Genomic DNA, 17,724 nt, shown 5'->3' with positions numbered 1-17,724 from the left:
GATGTGAGTCTGGAAGGTGAGTTATATATCTAACCAGACACCTTGGTATTTGTAGTTGTCCACATATTCTACGTCAGAGCCGTCCAGAGTAGTGATGCTGGACGGGCGGGCAGGTGCAGGCAGCGATCGGTTGAAGAGCATGCATTTAGTTTTACTTGTATTTAAGAGCAATTGGAGGCCACAGAAGGAGAGTTGTATGGCATTGAAGCTTGTCTGGAGGGTTGTTAACACAGTGTCCAAAGAAGGGCCAGAAGTATACAGAATGGTGTCGTCTACGTAGAGGTGGATCAGAGACTCACCAGCAGCAAGAGCGACATCATATACAGAGAAAAGAGCCAATAATTGAACCCTGTGGCACCCCCATAGAGACTGCCAGAGGTCCGGACAACAGGCCCTCCGATTTGACACACTGAACTCTATTGGAGAAGTAGTTGGTGAACCAGGCGAGGCAATCATTTGAGAAACCAAGGCTGTTGAGTCTGCCGATGAGGATGTGGTGATTGACAGAGTCGAAAGCCTTGGCCAGGTCAATGAATAATGTTGCACAGTATTGTTTCTTATCGATGGCGGCTAAGATATTGTTTAGGACCTTGAGCGTGGCTGAGGTGCACCCATGACCAGCTCTGAAACCAGATTGCATAGTGGATATGGTATGGTGGGATTCAAAATGGTCAGTAATCTGTTTGTTGACTTGGCTTTCGAAGACCTTAGAAAGGCAGGGTAGGATAGATATAGGTCTGTAGCAGTTTGGGTCAATAGTGTACCCCCCTTTGAAGAGGGGGATGACCGAATCTCAGACGACACGAAAGAGAGGTTGAACAGGCAACAATTTCAGCAGATAATTTTAGATAGAAAGGGTCCAGATTATCTAGCCCGGCTGATTTGTAGGGGTCTAGATTTTGCAGCTCTTTCAGAACATCAGCTGACTGAATTTGGGAGAAGGAGAAATGGGGAAGGCTTGGGCGAGTTGCTGTGGGGGGTGCAGTGCTGTTGACCGGGGTAGGGGTAGCCAGGTGGAAAGCATGGCCAGCCGTATAAAAATGCTTATTGAAATTCTCAATTATAGTGGATTTATCTGTGGTGACAGTGTTTCCTATCTTCAGTACAGTGGGCACCTGGGAGGAGGTGTTCTTATTCTCCATGGACTTTACAGTGTCCCAGAACCTTTTTGAGTTTGTGTTGCAGGAAGCAAATTTCTGCTTGAAAAAGCTAGCCTTGGCTTTTCTAACTGCCTGTGTATATTGGTTTCTAGCTTCCCTGAAAAGTTGCATATCACGGGGGCTGTTCGATGCTAATGCAGAACACCATAGGATGTTGTTGTGTTGGTTAAGGGCAGGCAGGTCTGGAGAGAACCAAGGGCTATATCTGTTCCTGGTTCTAAATTTCTTGAATGGGGCATGCTTATGAATAACATAGACATCACTGCAACCTGGAGTCAGATGAGGCCGTTTTAAAACAGTAATATTAGAACAAATAGTAAGAGTAAAGGATCATAAATGGTCACATATAAGTAAAGACAGTTTCATGTGTTTGTTTCCCCTCTGTTAATTAGAGGCTCCTGGTTCATCTGGAGAGCCGTCCCTGTGTTGTAGTTCAGAGATGTGATCAATCTATACAAAGCTCTGTGGGACCACAAGTCGTTTACTGTCGCTGAGATATCATGAATAAGAGACAACGTGGGTAGAATTGAGAGAGAGAGAGAGAGAGAGAGAGAGAGAGAGAGAGAGAGAGAGAGAGAGAGAGAGAGAGAGAGAGAGAGAGAGAGAGAGAGAGAGAGAGAGAGAGAGAGAGAGAGAGAGAGAGAGAGAGAGAGAGAGAGAGAGAGAGAGACAGCTTTTGGGTTGCATCTTCTGTGTTGTGTTCAGATGTATTGTAAGTATTACTGTAGTGGCAGGACCAGTTTAAACTCCTGACAAACCTCTTTCAGCCCTGGCCTTCTGGAGACAATAGCACTGTGAGGAGAGGCACCCACACACCACACACATGCACACACACACACACACACATGCGCATACACACACACTCATACCACACACACACACACACACACACACACACACACACACACACACACACACACACACACACACACACACACACACACACACACACACACACACACACACACACTAAACACTAAACACTCCAGGGTAAATATCCTAAATACCAGGCATAGAACAGCATGAATCTTCTTACCTCTCAGTTGAGAGGGCATCATTAATATGTGTGTTCTACGTGTGTGTCAGTGTGTGTGTGTGTGTGTTGACTGGGTTGGGGGGTTTCAGGGTGGAGGATTGTGAATGTCTTTACAGGGGAGCAATAGAGAAGGAATGAGAGGAGGGTGAAGAGAATAAGAAAAAGGAGGACAGCAGTAGGTGTGTCTGTGTCACACACCTCGTATATATAAACCCCGTCAAACCTGTACCTCTTCATTTGTATGTGTTTCTGTGTGTGTTTCGTCCACTGCTGTACCTGCCTTCTAGCTGGAGTGTGTCTGTGTGTGTAGTCCACTGCTGTATCTGCCTGCTAGCTGGAGTGTGTCTGTGTGTGTAGTCCACTGCTGTATCTGCCTGCTAGCTGGAGTGTGTCTGTGTGTTTCATACACATGTTGGACTATGCCCTTGGACTTTACCTTTGGACTACCTGAGTTAGTTTACCTGGCTTTCAGCTGTTGCCAGGTTTTTCACAAGTACCGCCTCTGACCTGCTGGAGTTCACCTGTCTCTGGGTGTTGACCTGTGTATATCTGACTGACTGGGAGTTACTACCTCTGTTGGAATTCACCTGTTAGAGGGAGCTCAGCTGGTACCAACATGTGCCTCTCTGCTACTGGAGTTTATTTGTGTGAAGGAGGTTTACCTGTGTGAAGGAGTTTACCTGTGTGAAGGAGTTTACCTGTGTGAAGGAGGTTTACCTGTGTGAAGGAGTTTACCTGTGTGAAGGAGTTTACCTGTGTGAAGGAGTTTATCTGTGTGAAGGAGTTTACCTGTGTAAAGGAGGTTTACCTGTGTGAAGGAGGTTTACCTGTGTGAAGGAGGTTTACCTGTGTGAAGGAGTTTACCTGTGTGAAGGAGGTTTACCTGTGTGAAGGAGTTTATTTCCTGTGTGAAGGAGGTTTACCTGTCTGACTGGAACACCTGTTGGAATTCTGACCAACTAATTATTTGGAGCTTCTCTCTCCTGCTGGGGTTCACATACCTGAGAGTAGAGGCCTGCATCCTCCAGCTGTGTGTGTGTGTGTCAGGATGATGGAAGAAGTGTCTATCAGGGTGGCATATGACTCCCACATCATAGACCAGATGGCGGAGGAGGAGATACTGGCCTGCCTGATGGCCGAGTCTATACCCAAACACACGGTGAGACCACAACCATGACACAACCATACCCAAACCCACAGTGAGACCACAACCATTATACAACCATGACACAACCATACCCAAACACACGGTGAGATCACAACCAATATACAACCATGACACAACCATACCCAAACACACAGTAAGACCACAACCACTACACAACCATGACACAACCATACCGAAACACACGGTGAGACCACAACCATTATACAACCATGACACAACCATACCCAAACACACGGTAACCCACAACCATTATACAACCATGACACAACCATACCCAAACACATGGTGAGACCACAACCACTACACAACCACTACACAACCATGACACAACCATACCCAAACACACGGTAAGACCACAACCATTATGCAACCATAACATAATTGCTGCTGTGTCATAGAGCATGTGGTCATACAACAACAACAGCAACAACCCCCGACTACAGTATTATTAGGACAGCCCTCTGGTGGCCGTGCAGACTAAACTCCTGTACCATCTCCCCTGCTCTAAGGCATGACATTCACAACAAGGACCAGGGTTACTAAGCATTTACACCAGATGTAAAAACAGTTTTACCTGTGTTCAAAATCAAACACTGCTCTCAAATCATAAACAAAGTGATCAAAATGATTTACACTCTCAAGCAGTCAGTAAACAATACACCGAAAAATGGAAAACACATTGTTCAAAACATACAATTCTCAGGGAGAAGTACATTTTTAATCTAAAAAAATATTCATATTTTTCCGTCATCATTGTCTTTTGATGAACGAAAACATGTTCTATCATAGTAGCTCAAAATTGATCTGAAATTACTCCTCTGCTTTGCTCTTTGCAATTTTGTTTTTTGTTCTTCCTCCTCTTTGTACCCCTATTTTTACAGTATTGTACCCTGCATCTCACAAACTTGTCCTTTGTCTCTGTGATACTGTAATTCTTGTTCTTTGTTGATATGAACCTGCAACCAGTCAAAATATATTGAGCAGTCAGTACTGTTAATAAATGGAAAGCACAATGTTCAGGGCCAGACAATTTGTCCATTGTACAGCCTACAATGCACTGTACTACAGTATCCATTCTCAGACTTTCTCCTTCCCACCTTCAACAACCTGTTTGCTCTCTGAACTGGCTTATATTGGTTGTGTCGCATCATTTGAAACAGGTTAAATCAATTTTGAGTGGTTGTATTTGTATTTGATTGTTGCCACTTGTGTTTACCAGTATGGATGACATGTGCATTAGAGTGCAGAATGTGTTTTGAGAATGAGAATGTGTTTAGAGTTTTGCTGAAAAGTCTAAGTGAGATCTGCAAATTGTGTTTTACCATCTGAAATGGTTTAAGGTATTGACAACAGACTGCATAATTAGCTAAATGAGTCCAGGCAACTGAGAACTTTGTTCAGCCAATGGGTTTTAGTGTTTTAGCAATTGAGAAAAACTGTAATATATCTGTTTTCTTTATGTTTTGGTTAGGTCAGGGTGTGACGAGGGTGGGTATGCTAGTTTTGTATTGTCTAGGGTTTTTGTATATCTAGGGGTTTTGTAGGTCTAGGTATATGTATGTCTATGGTGGCCTGATATAGTTCCCAATCAGAGGCAGCTGTTTATCGTTGTCTATGATTGGGGACCATATTTAGGTAGCCATTTCCCTTGGGTATTTGTGGGTTCTTGTTCTATGTTTAGTTGTCTGTCTGCACTACTCATTAGCGGCATGTTTTGTTAGTTTGTTCAGTGGTCTTTCTTTAATAAAGGAAAAATGTACGCAGACCACGCTGTGCCTTGGTCTCCTTCATACGACGAACGTGCCAGTTAGGATCGCCACTTTATTTTAAGAATGTGAAATATCAGAATAATAATAGAGATAATGATTTAGTTCAACTTTGATTTCTTTCATTACATTCCCAGTGGGTCAGAAGTTTACATACACTCAATTAGTAGTTGGGTAGCATTGTTTAACTTGGGTCAAATGTTTCTGGTAGCCTCCCACAAGCTTCCCACAATAACTTGGGTGAATGTTAGCCCATTCCTCCTGACAGAGCTGGTGTAACTGAGTCAGGTTTGTAGGTCTCCTTGCTCCACATGCTTTTTCAGTTCCGCCCACACATTTTCTACAGGATTGAGGACAGGGCTTTGTGATGGCCACTCTAATACCTTGACTTTGTTGTCCTTAAGCCATTTTGCCACAACTTTGGAAGTATGCTTGGTGTCATTGTCCGTTTGGAAGACCCAATTGCGACCAAGCTTTAACTTCCTGTCTGATGTCTTGATGTTGCTTCAATGTATCCACATAATTTTCGACCTCATGATGCCATCTATTTTATGAAGTGCACCAGTCCCTCCTGCAGCAAAGCCCCTCCACAACATGATTCTGCCACCCCCGTGCTTCACAGTTGGGATGATGTTCTTCGGCTTGCTTTTCCCTTCAAACATAGCGATGGTCATTATGGCCAAACAGTTCTATTTTTGTTTCATCAGACCAGAGGATAATTCTCCAAAAAGTACGAACTTTGTCCCCATGTGCAGTTGCAAACCATAGTCTGGCATTTTTATGGCGGTTTTGGAGCAGTGGCTTCTTCCTTGCTGAGCGGCCTTTCAGGTTATGTCGATTATAGTACTCGTTTTACTGTGGATATAGATACTTTGTACCTGTTTCCTCCAGCATCTTTACAAGGTCCTTTGCTGTTGTTCTGGGATTGATTTGCACTTTTCGCACCAAAGTACGTTCATCTCTAGGAGACAGAACGTGTCTCCTTCCTGAGCGGTATGATGGCTGCATGGTCCATGGTGATTATAATTGTGTACTATTGTTTGTACAGATGAACGTGGTACCTTCAGGCATTTGGAAATTGCTCCCAAGGATGAACCAGACTTGTAGAGGTCTACAATTTCTTTTGATTTTCCCATGATGTCAAGCAAAGAGGCACTGAGTTTAAAGGTAGGCCTTGAAATACATCCACAGGTACACCTCCAATTGACTCAAATCATGTCAATTAGCCTATCAGAAGCTTCTACCGCCATGTCATCCTTTTCTGGAATTTTCCAAGCTGTTTAAAGGCACAGTCAACTTAGTGTATGTAAACTTCTGACCCACTGGAATTGTAATAGTGAATTATATGTGAAATAATCTGTCTGTAAACAATTGTTGGATAAATTACTTGTGTCATGCACAAAGTAGATGTCCTAACCGACTTGCCAAAACTATAGTTTGTTAACAAGAAATTTGTAGAGTGGTGGAAAAACAATGACTCCAACCTAAGTGTATGTAAACTTCCTACTTCAACTGTATGTTAACATTGCCAAAGAAAGTGAAATAGATAATTAACAAAAGTGAAATAAACAATAAACAATAAACAAAGTGCAGCTCAGTCATCACCTCATTTTGTGGGCAGTGTGCACATAGCCTGTCTTCTCTTGAGATCCAGGTCTGCCTTCGGTGGCCTTTCTCAATAGCAAGGCTATGCTTTCTTTAAGGTTGGGTCAGTCACAGTGGTCAGGTATTCTGCAACTGTGTACTCTCTGGTTAGGGTCAAATAGCATTCTAGTTTGCTCTGTTTTGTTGTTGTAAATTATTTCCAATCACTCCATCTCTGTTTGTGTAATATAACTTTCTCTCAATCAAACTGACTGTTGTTTATGTATGCTGAGCCTGTGGACCGCTCTCTCACTCAACCTTGACTGTTGTGGTTCTACAGGTTCCCAGTAAGAAGGCCACGCTGAGAGAGAACCAGCCACAACAACAGGATGACCACGTAGACAGATACCAGGTAGGACCAAACCGTTAGCACTTTGATGCGTATTAAACCTAACCGCTCCCTCTCTCCCTCCCACCTCCACCCAACCACCCAACAATACAGCAAAACCCCACCCACTATTGCTACTCCCCTCCTCCACCTAAACAGTCAGTATCGCCATGCACCCCTCCCCCTTACACCCAAAACCAGCACTCTCTCTCTCTCTCTACCCCCCAAACCCACCAGAATGTGTGTTCCACATTCTATAGCAATCTATAGGGAGAACCTGACTGTGTTCCATGTCCTGTGCATTCTAAGGAGGTAGAACCTGACTTTGTGTTCTCTGTTCTGTGTGTTCCTGCAGAGGGAGAACCGTCAGCTGCAGCAGGCCAGTCTGCGTCTGGAGCAGGAGAATGATGTTCTGGCCCACAGACTGATCACCAGCAAGATCTCCCTGAGGACCGACCTGGACCAGGTACACCCCACATCAACCCCACATCACCCCCTAGCCCCCTACTTCCTAGTCACTCCCCCTATTCCCCTAGCTCCTAGTCACTCCCCCTATTCCCCTAGCTCCTAGTCACTCCCCCTAGCCCCCTAACTCCTAAGCACTCCTCCAGCCCTCTAACTGTAGGCACCTCCCCTAGCTCATTTACCTCATCTAAAAGGGTTGTTCGGCTGTCCCCATAGGACAACCCTTTTTGGTATCCAGGTAGAACCCTATTTGGTTCCAGTAAGAATTATTTTGGGTTCCATGTAGAACCATTGATGAAAAGGGTTTCACATGGAACCCAAAAGGGTTCTACCTGGACCAAAAAGTGTTTTTCAAAGGCTTCTCCTATTGGGACAGCTGAAGAACTGTTTCATGTTCTATACAGCACTGTTTTTTCTTAGAATGTAATGTAATCTAGACCCTACCTCCTAGATACTACCCTAGATACTACCACCTAGATACTACCTCCTAGATACTACCCTAGATACTACCACCTAGATACTACCTCCTAGATACTACCACCTAGACACTACCTCCTAGATACTACCACCTAGACCCTACCTCCTAGATACTACCTCCTAGACCCTACCTCCTAGATACTACCACCTAGACCCTACCTCCTAGATACTACCACCTAGACCCTACCTCCTAGATACTACCCTAGATACTACCACCTAGATACTACCCTAGATACTACCTCCTAGATACTACCACCTAGATACTACCCTAGATACTACCACCTAGATACTACCTCCTAGATACTACCACCTAGACACTACCTCCTAGATACTACCACCTAGACCCTACCTCCTAGATACTACCTCCTAGACCCTACCTCCTAGATACTACCACCTAGACCCTACCTCCTAGATACTACCACCTAGACCCTACCTCCTAGATACTACCCTAGATACTACCACCTAGATACTACCCTAGATACTACCTCCTAGATACTACCCTAGATACTACCTCCTAGATACTACCCTAGATACTACCTCCTAGATACTACCCCCTAGATACTACCTCCTAGATACTACCTCCTAGATACTACCTCCTAGATACTACCCTAGATACTACCTCCTAGATACTACCTCCTAGATACTACCCCCTAGATACTACCCTAGATACTACCACCTAGATACTACCTCCTAGATACTACCTCCTAGATACTACCCTAGATACTACCCTAGATACTACCTCCTAGATACTACCCTAGATACTACCTCCTAGATACTACCCTAGATACTACCTCCTAGATACTACCCCCTAGATACTACCCTAGATACTACCTCCTAGATACTACCCCCTAGATACTACCTCCTAGATACTACCTCCTAGATACTACCTCCTAGATACTACCCTAGATACTACCCTACTACCCTAGATACTACCTCCTAGATACTACCCTAGATACTACCACCTAGATACTACCACCGAGATACTACCTCCTAGATACTACCCTAGATACTACCCTAGATACTACCTCCTAGATACTACCTCCTAGATACTACCTCCTAGATACTACCCTAGCCCCTACCTCCTAGATACTACCTCCTAGATACTACCTCCTAGATACTACCCTAGATACTACCACCTAGATACTACCTCCTAGATACTACCCTAGATACTACCTCCTAGATACTACCTCCTAGATACTACCTCCTAGATACTACCTCCTAGATACTACCTCCTAGATACTACCTCCTAAATACTACCCTAGATACTACCTCCTAGATACTACCCTAGATACTACCACCTAGATACTACCACCTAGATACTACCTCCTAGATACTACCCTAGATACTACCTCCTAGATACTACCTCCTAGATACTACCTCCTAGATACTACCTCCTAGATACTACCTCCTAGATACTACCTCCCAGATACTACCTCCAGATACTACCACCTAGATACTACCACCTAGATACTACCACCTAGATACTACCACCTAGATACTACCTCCTAGATACTACCTCCTAGATACTACCTCCTAGATACTACCTCCTAGATACTACCTCCTAGATACTACCCCCTAGATACTACCCTAGATACTACCCTAGATACTACCTCCTAGATACTACCTCCTAGATACTACCCTAGATACTACCCTAGATACTACCTCCTAGATACTACCTCCTAGATACTACCTCCTAGATACTACCTCCTAGATACTACCACCTAGATACTACCTCCTAGATACTACCTCCTAGATACTACCTCCTAGATACTACCTCCTAGATACTACCTCCTAGATACTACCACCTAGATACTACCACCTAGATACTACCACCTAGATACTACCTCCTAGATACTACCTCCTAGATACTACCTCCTAGATACTACCCTAGATACTACCACCTAGATACTACCACCTAGATACTACCTCCTAGATACTACCTCCTAGATACTACCTCCTAGATACTACCTCCTAGATACTACCACCTAGATACTACCCCAGATACTACCACCTAGATACTACCACCTAGATACTACCCCAGATACTACCTCCTAGATACTACCTCCTAGATACTACCCTAGATACTACCTCCTAGATACTACCTCCTAGATACTACCCTAGATACTACCTCCTAGATACTACCTCCTAGATACTACCTCCTAGATACTACCTCCTAGATACTACCTCCTAGATACTACCCTAGATACTACCACCTAGATACTACCACCTAGATACTACCTCCTAGATACTACCTCCTAGATACTACCTCCTAGATACTACCTCCTAGATACTACCTCCTAGATACTACCTCCTAGATACTACCACCTAGATACTACCCCAGATACTACCACCTAGATACTACCACCTAGATACTACCCCAGATACTACCTCCTAGATACTACCTCCTAGATACTACCCTAGATACTACCTCCTAGATACTACCTCCTAGATACTACCCTAGATACTACCTCCTAGATACTACCCTAGATACTACCTCCTAGATACTACCTCCTAGATACTACCCTAGATACTACCCTAGATACTACCTCCTAGATACTACCTCCTAGATACTACCTCCTAGATACTACCCTAGATACTACCCTAGATACTACCTCCTAGATACTACCCCCTAGATACTACCCCCTAGATACTACCCCAGATACTACCACCTAGATACTACCACCTAGATACTACCCCAGATACTACCTCCTAGATACTACCTCCTAGATACTACCCTAGATACTACCTCCTAGATACTACCTCCTAGATACTACCCTAGATACTACCTCCTAGATACTACCCTAGATACTACCTCCTAGATACTACCTCCTAGATACTACCACCTAGATACTACCTCCTAGATACTACCTCCTAGATACTACCTCCTAGATACTACCCTAGATACTACCTCCTAGATACTACCCTAGATACTACCTCCTAGATACTACCCTAGATACTACCTCCTAGATACTACCCTAGATACTACCTCCTAGATACTACCCTAGATACTACCTCCTAGATACTACCCTAGAGATTACTCTAGATACTACCTCCTAGATACTACCCTAGAGATTACTCTAGATACTACCCTAGATACTACCTCCTAGATACTACCTCCTAGATACTACCCTAGAGATTACTCTAGATACTACCCTAGATACTACCTCCTAGATACTACCTCCTAGATACTACCCTAGATACTACCCTAGATACTACCTCCTAGATACTACCTCCTAGATACTACCTCCTAGATACTACCCTAGATACTACACTAGCCCCTACCTCCTAGATACTACCTCCTAGATACTACCCTAGATACTACCCTAGCCCCTACCTCCTAGATACTGCCTCCTAGATACTACCCTAGATACTACCTCCTAGATACTACCTCCTAGCCCCTACCTCCTAGATACTGCCTCCTAGATACTACCCTAGATACTACCTCCTAGATACTACCTCCTAGATACTACCTCCTAGATACTACCTCCTAGATACTACCCTAGATATTACTCTAGATACTACCCTAGATACTACCTCCTAGATACTACCTCCTAGATACTACCCTAGATACTACACTAGCCCCTACCTCCTAGATACTACCTCCTAGATACTACCTCCTAGATACTACCCTAGATACTACCCTAGCCCCTACCTCCTAGATACTACCCTAGATACTACCCTAGCCCCTACCTCCTAGATACTACCCTAGATACTACCCTAGATACTACCTCCTAGATACTACCCTAGATACTACCCTAGCCCCTACCTCCTAGATATTACCCTAGCCCTTACCTCCTAGATACTACCTCCTAGATACTACACTAGATACTACCCTAGCCCCTACCTCCTAGATACTACCTCCTAGATACTACACTAGATACTACCCTAGCCCATACCTCCTAGATACTACCTCCTAGATACTACACTAGATACTACCCTAGCCCCTACCTCCTAGATACTACCCTAGCCCCTACCTCCTAGATACTACCTCCTAGATACTACACTAGATACTACCCTAGATACTACCCTAGATACTACCTCCTAGATACTACCTCCTAGATACTACCTCCTAGATACTACCCTAGCCCCTACCTCTTAGATACTACCCTACCTCCTAGATACTACCCTTGCCACTACCTCCTAGATACTACCCTAGATACTACCCTAGATACTACCCTAGCCCCTAACTCCTAGATACTACCCTAGATACTACCCTATCCCCTACCTCCTAGATACTACCCTAGATACTACCCTAGCCCCTACCTCCTAGATACTACCCTAGATACTACCCTAGCCCTACCTCCTAGATACTACCCTAGATACTAACTCCTATATACTACCCTAGCCCCTACCTCCTAGATACTACCCTAGATACTACCCTAGCCCTACCTCCTAGATACTACCCTAGCCCCTACCTCCTAGATACTACCCTAGATACTACCCTATCCCCTACCTCCTAGATACTACCCTAGATACTACCCTAGACCCTACCTCTTAGATACTACCCTAGATACTACCCTAGCCCTACCTCCTAGATACTACCCTAGATACTACCTCCTAGATACTACCCTAGCCCCTACCTCCTAGATACTACCCTAGATACTACCCTATCCCCTACCTCCTAGATACTACCCTAGATACTACCCTAGCCCCTACTGCCTAGATACTACCCTAGATACTATACTAGCCCCTACCGCCTAGATACTACCTCCTAGATACTACCCTAGCCCCTACCTCCTAAATACTACCCTAGCCCCTATCTCCATAGGCACTTATACGTACAGACAGACAGACTTCTGAGCGTGTTGTTGGGCCCACAGGCGGAGGACAGAGTGGATGAGCTGACCAAAGAGCTGCTGAAGACCAGAAAGAAATTGAAGAATGCAGAGGAAGAGAAGAGAGGGAAGGAGGAGGAGGCTGCTCAGGTAATCTCTTCTATTCTATCCATCTGTCCTTTATGTTTCCATACTTTGATGTAAGGTAAAAATGTAATATTCTATTTATGGTAATAATGTAATATTATATTCTATTTATGGTAATAATGTAAAATTCTATTTATGGTAATAATGTAATATTATATTCTATTTATGGTAATAATGTAATATTGTACTCTCTTTATGGTAATAATGTAATACTGTATTCTATTTATGGTAATATTGTACTCTCTTTATGGTAATAATGTAATACTGTATTCTATTTATGGTAATAATGTAATATTGTATGGTAATAATGTTATATTATATTTATGGTAATATTGTATTCTATTTACGGTAATAATATTATATTATATTTATGGTAATACTGTATTATTAGATTATATTTATGAGTAATAATGAAACATTTCATTCTGTGTATGGACATGTATTTACCATTTCACAGTTGAAGGAGGTGTTAAGGACAAAGCTGGACAAGGCTGATCCAGAGGTGAAGAGGAGCTCAGGCATCATCTCAGACTACAAACAGGTACAGCGCACGAGCACGCACGCACGCACGCACGCACGCACGCACGCACGCACACACACACACACACACACACACACACACACACACACACACACACACACACACACACACACACACACACACACACACACACACACACACACACACACACACACACACACACACACACACACACATAATGCTATATTGTTTCCTCTGTCTGTCAGATCTGTTCCCAGCTGACCAGTCGGGTGGAGAGGCAGCAGGCGGCCCACAGAGAGAACCTGGACAAACTCAGGGTGAGGATGAATATGACACCATCTGATGATGTCACAGTTTGGCAATCACACAGTTTGATGATGTAATTTGATCTGTATGGATATCACCTCTCACTCTGCATGTTTGTAATAAAACACTTTTGAAGTGTCTGGTCAAAACCCTCCCACCCTCTCCTCCCTCTCTCAGAATGCTGTGATGGCGTGTTCTCGCTGCCGACAGGCTCTAGATTCTCCAATCATGGAAGGCTCCGGTTCCACAGCCCCGTACCAGAGAAGAATCAGCACCAGAGAACCAGGCCAGCAGAGGGACCAGGAAACAGAACTAGACCAGCAGACGACTGGTACCAGGGAACAAGACCAGGAGAAGGTGTGTCTGAGTGGCCAGGTCACAGAGCTGGAGAAGGAGCTGGCCCAGACTAAACTACAGATGGTGGAGGCCAAGTGCAAGATCCAGGTCAGCTCAGAGCACACTACACACTTCATAGTGCACACTACACACTTCATAGTGCACACTACACACTTCATAGGGCACACTACACACTTCATATTGCACATGTTCACAGTACATAGTTCATAGTACACACTCCTTAATGCACGGTACACACTTTTTTGTGGACAGTACACACTCCATAGTGATATATGATGTGTTGTGTTGTCCCCTGTGTAGGAGCTGGAACACCAGAAGGGGGTGCTGCAACGTGATCTCCAGACAGCTAGGAACAGCTGGCTCACTAAGAATATACGGTCAGCCGGAGGGGGTCTGCAGAGCAGCAGCCTACCCAGGGGGAGAGCCTCTGCAATGGGGCGTTCTCTACATGGCCTCCCCCTCTCAGCCTGGAGCTCCAGGAGACTGTCATGGGCCCCCAGGAAGGACCGGGGGGGAGATGTCTGACATGGAAGGGAGGGGGAGAGACAGCAAGACGAGGACATACTGAGAGTATAGATAATATGTATTGGAATGATTATACATGTGTCTTGGTGATTGTTTGTTTCTGCATTCTAGTGCCTATTTTGGTTTTATTTGTTATTGTCAAAAACAGATTTGGATACAGGAGTTTTATGTATGTTTTATGTATTACTTTGGCTCTTAAACTCTTAAAACAAAACTCCAAACTGGTAACACTTGTATGGCGCCCAGTCCTTCATTCAAAACGTTTCATTGTGCATTCATTTTTTTATTTGATTTGTTACATACAGCACATCTCTGATCTTGTCAATATCGAGATTTACATATTTTTTTACAGTGAAGTAAATCAATAATCACCATCATTGTAGTACATTCAAGTATATATCCATACTTTTTCTGTTTCTACTTTACAGACATTTTCATTAAGTCGTTCTCAGAATCTGTAACAGACAAACCAGTTGACATGTAAAGTCAGCCAGGTCACCTAGGATACAAGTCAGTATTCGACGTCCATTCATATCTGAGGACGTCCAGAGGTGATGTGGAAATCGGCCACTAGGAGGAACGGTGAGCGCTGTTACCTAGTTTTTGAGATAATTGTTTTCAGCCTATCCCAAACCTTAACCCTTACATGAACCATTCAGAGTTAATGCCTAACTTTAAGATTTCGGAATTAATGCCTAAACCTAACCTTAAACACTTAGAAATTAGAAATTTGAGAAACATGGATCAAATCAAATCAAATCAAATTTATTTATATAGCCCTTCGTACATCAGCTGATATCTCAAAGTGCTGTACAGAAACCCAGCCTAAAACCCCAAACAGCAAGCAATGCAGGTGGAGAAGCACGGTGGCTAGGAAAAACTCCCTAGAAAGGCCAATACCTAGGAAGAAACCTAGAGAGGAACCAGGCTATGTGGGGTGGCCAGTCCTCTTCTGGCTGTGCCGGGTGGAGATTATAACAGAACATGGTCAAGATGTTCAATGTTCATAAATGACCAGCATGGTCGAATAATAATAAGGCAGAACAGTTGAAACTAGAGCAGCAGCACAGTCAGGTGGAAGTTGAAACTGGAGCAGCAGCATGGCCAGGTAGACTGGGGACAGCAAGGAGTCATCATGTCAGGTAGTCCTGGGGCATGGTCCTAGGGCTCAGGTCAGTTGAAACTGGAGCAGCAGCATGGCCAGGTGGACTGGGGACAGCAAGGAGTCATCATGTCAGGTAGTCCTGGGGCATGGTCCTAGGGCTCAGGTCCTCCGAGAGAGAGAAAGAAAGAGAGAAGGAGAGAATTAGAGAACGCACACTTAGATTCACACAGGACACCGAATAGGACAGGAGAAGTACTCCAGATATAACAAACTGACCCCAGCCCCCCGACACATAAACTACTGCAGCATAAATACTGGAGGCTGAGACAGGAGGGGTCAGGAGACACTGTGGCCCCATCCGAGGACACCCCCAGACAGGGCCAAACAGGAAGGATATAACCCCACCCACTTTGCCAAAGCACAGCCCCCACACCACTAGAGGGATATCTTCAACCACCAACTTACCATCCTGAGACAAGGCTGAGTATAGCCCACAAAGATCTCCGCCACGGCACAACCCAAGGGGGGGGGGGGGGGGGCGCCAACCCAGACAGGATGACCACAACAGTGAATCAACCCACTCAGGTGACGCACCCCCTCCAGGGACAGCATGAGAGAGCCCCAGCAAGCCAGTGACTCAGCCCCTGTAATAGGGTTAGAGGCAGAGAATCCCAGTGGAAAGAGGGGAACCGGCCAGGCAGAGACAGCAAGGGCGGTTCGTTGCTCCAAATCAAATCAAATCAAATCAAATTTATTTATATAGCCCTTCGTACATCAGCTGATATCTCAAAGTGCTGTACAGAAACCCAGCCTAAAACCCCAAACAGCAAGCAATGCAGGTGGAGAAGCACGGTGGCTAGGAAAAACTCCCTAGAAAGGCCAATACCTAGGAAGAAACCTAGAGAGGAACCAGGCTATGTGGGGTGGCCAGTCCTCTTCTGGCTGTGCCGGGTGGAGATTATAACAGAACATGGTCAAGATGTTCAATGTTCATAAATGACCAGCATGGTCGAATAATAATAAGGCAGAACAGTTGAAACTAGAGCAGCAGCACAGTCAGGTGGAAGTTGAAACTGGAGCAGCAGCATGGCCAGGTAGACTGGGGACAGCAAGGAGTCATCATGTCAGGTAGTCCTGGGGCATGGTCCTAGGGCTCAGGTCAGTTGAAACTGGAACAGCAGCATGGCCAGGTGGACTGGGGACAGCAAGGAGTCATCATGTCAGGTAGTCCTGGGGCATGGTCCTAGGGCTCAGGTCCTCCGAGAGAGAGAAAGAAAGAGAGAAGGAGAGAATTAGAGAACGCACACTTAGATTCACACAGGACACCGAATAGGACAGGAGAAGTACTCCAGATATAACAAACTGACCCCAGCCCCCCGACACATAAACTACTGCAGCATAAATACTGGAGGCTGAGACAGGAGGGGTCAGGAGACACTGTGGCCCCATCCGAGGACACCCCCGGACAGGGCCAAACAGGAAGGATATAACCCCACCCACTTTGCCAAAGCACAGCCCCCACACCACTAGAGGGATATCTTCAACCACCAACTTACCATCCTGAGACAAGGCTGAGTATAGCCCACAAAGATCTCCGCCACGGCACAACCCAAGGGGGGGGGGGGCGCCAACCCAGACAGGATGACCACAACAGTGAATCAACCCACTCAGGTGACGCACCCCCTCCAGGGACAGCATGAGAGAGCCCCAGCAAGCCAGTGACTCAGCCCCTGTAATAGGGTTAGAGGCAGAGAATCCCAGTGGAAAGAGGGGAACCGGCCAGGCAGAGACAGCAAGGGCGGTTCGTTGCTCCAGAGCCTTTCCGTTCACCTTCCCACTCCTGGGCCAGACTACACTCAATCATATGACCCACTGAAGAGATGAGTCTTCAGTAAAGACTTAAAGGTTGAGACCGAGTTTGCGTCTCTGACATGGGTAGGCAGACCGTTCCATAAAAATGGAG

The 17,724-nt window shown here is 45.0% G+C and overlaps 1 protein-coding gene across 1 annotated transcript; it reads left to right on the top strand.

Moving 5' to 3' along the window:
• The first annotated feature begins 2,432 nt into the window (after positions 1-2,432).
• LOC109890377 (rab GTPase-activating protein 1-like) lies at positions 2,433-15,344 on the top strand. The gene is made up of 8 exons (XM_031823872.1): positions 2,433-3,355; positions 7,055-7,126; positions 7,458-7,568; positions 12,865-12,969; positions 13,424-13,507; positions 13,714-13,785; positions 13,952-14,218; positions 14,432-15,344. The coding sequence occupies exons 1-8, from the start codon at positions 3,245-3,247 to the stop codon at positions 14,654-14,656; spliced, it is 1,047 nt and encodes a 348-aa protein (XP_031679732.1). The 5' UTR covers positions 2,433-3,244; the 3' UTR covers positions 14,657-15,344.
• The last annotated feature ends 2,380 nt before the right edge of the window (positions 15,345-17,724 follow it).

Source organism: Oncorhynchus kisutch, linkage group LG5 (genome assembly GCF_002021735.2).
Source record: "Oncorhynchus kisutch isolate 150728-3 linkage group LG5, Okis_V2, whole genome shotgun sequence".
Taxonomy (NCBI): Eukaryota; Metazoa; Chordata; class Actinopteri; order Salmoniformes; family Salmonidae; genus Oncorhynchus; species Oncorhynchus kisutch.
The sequence above is the reverse complement of the archived record's forward strand: the minus strand, read 5'-3'. Positions and strand labels throughout refer to the sequence as shown.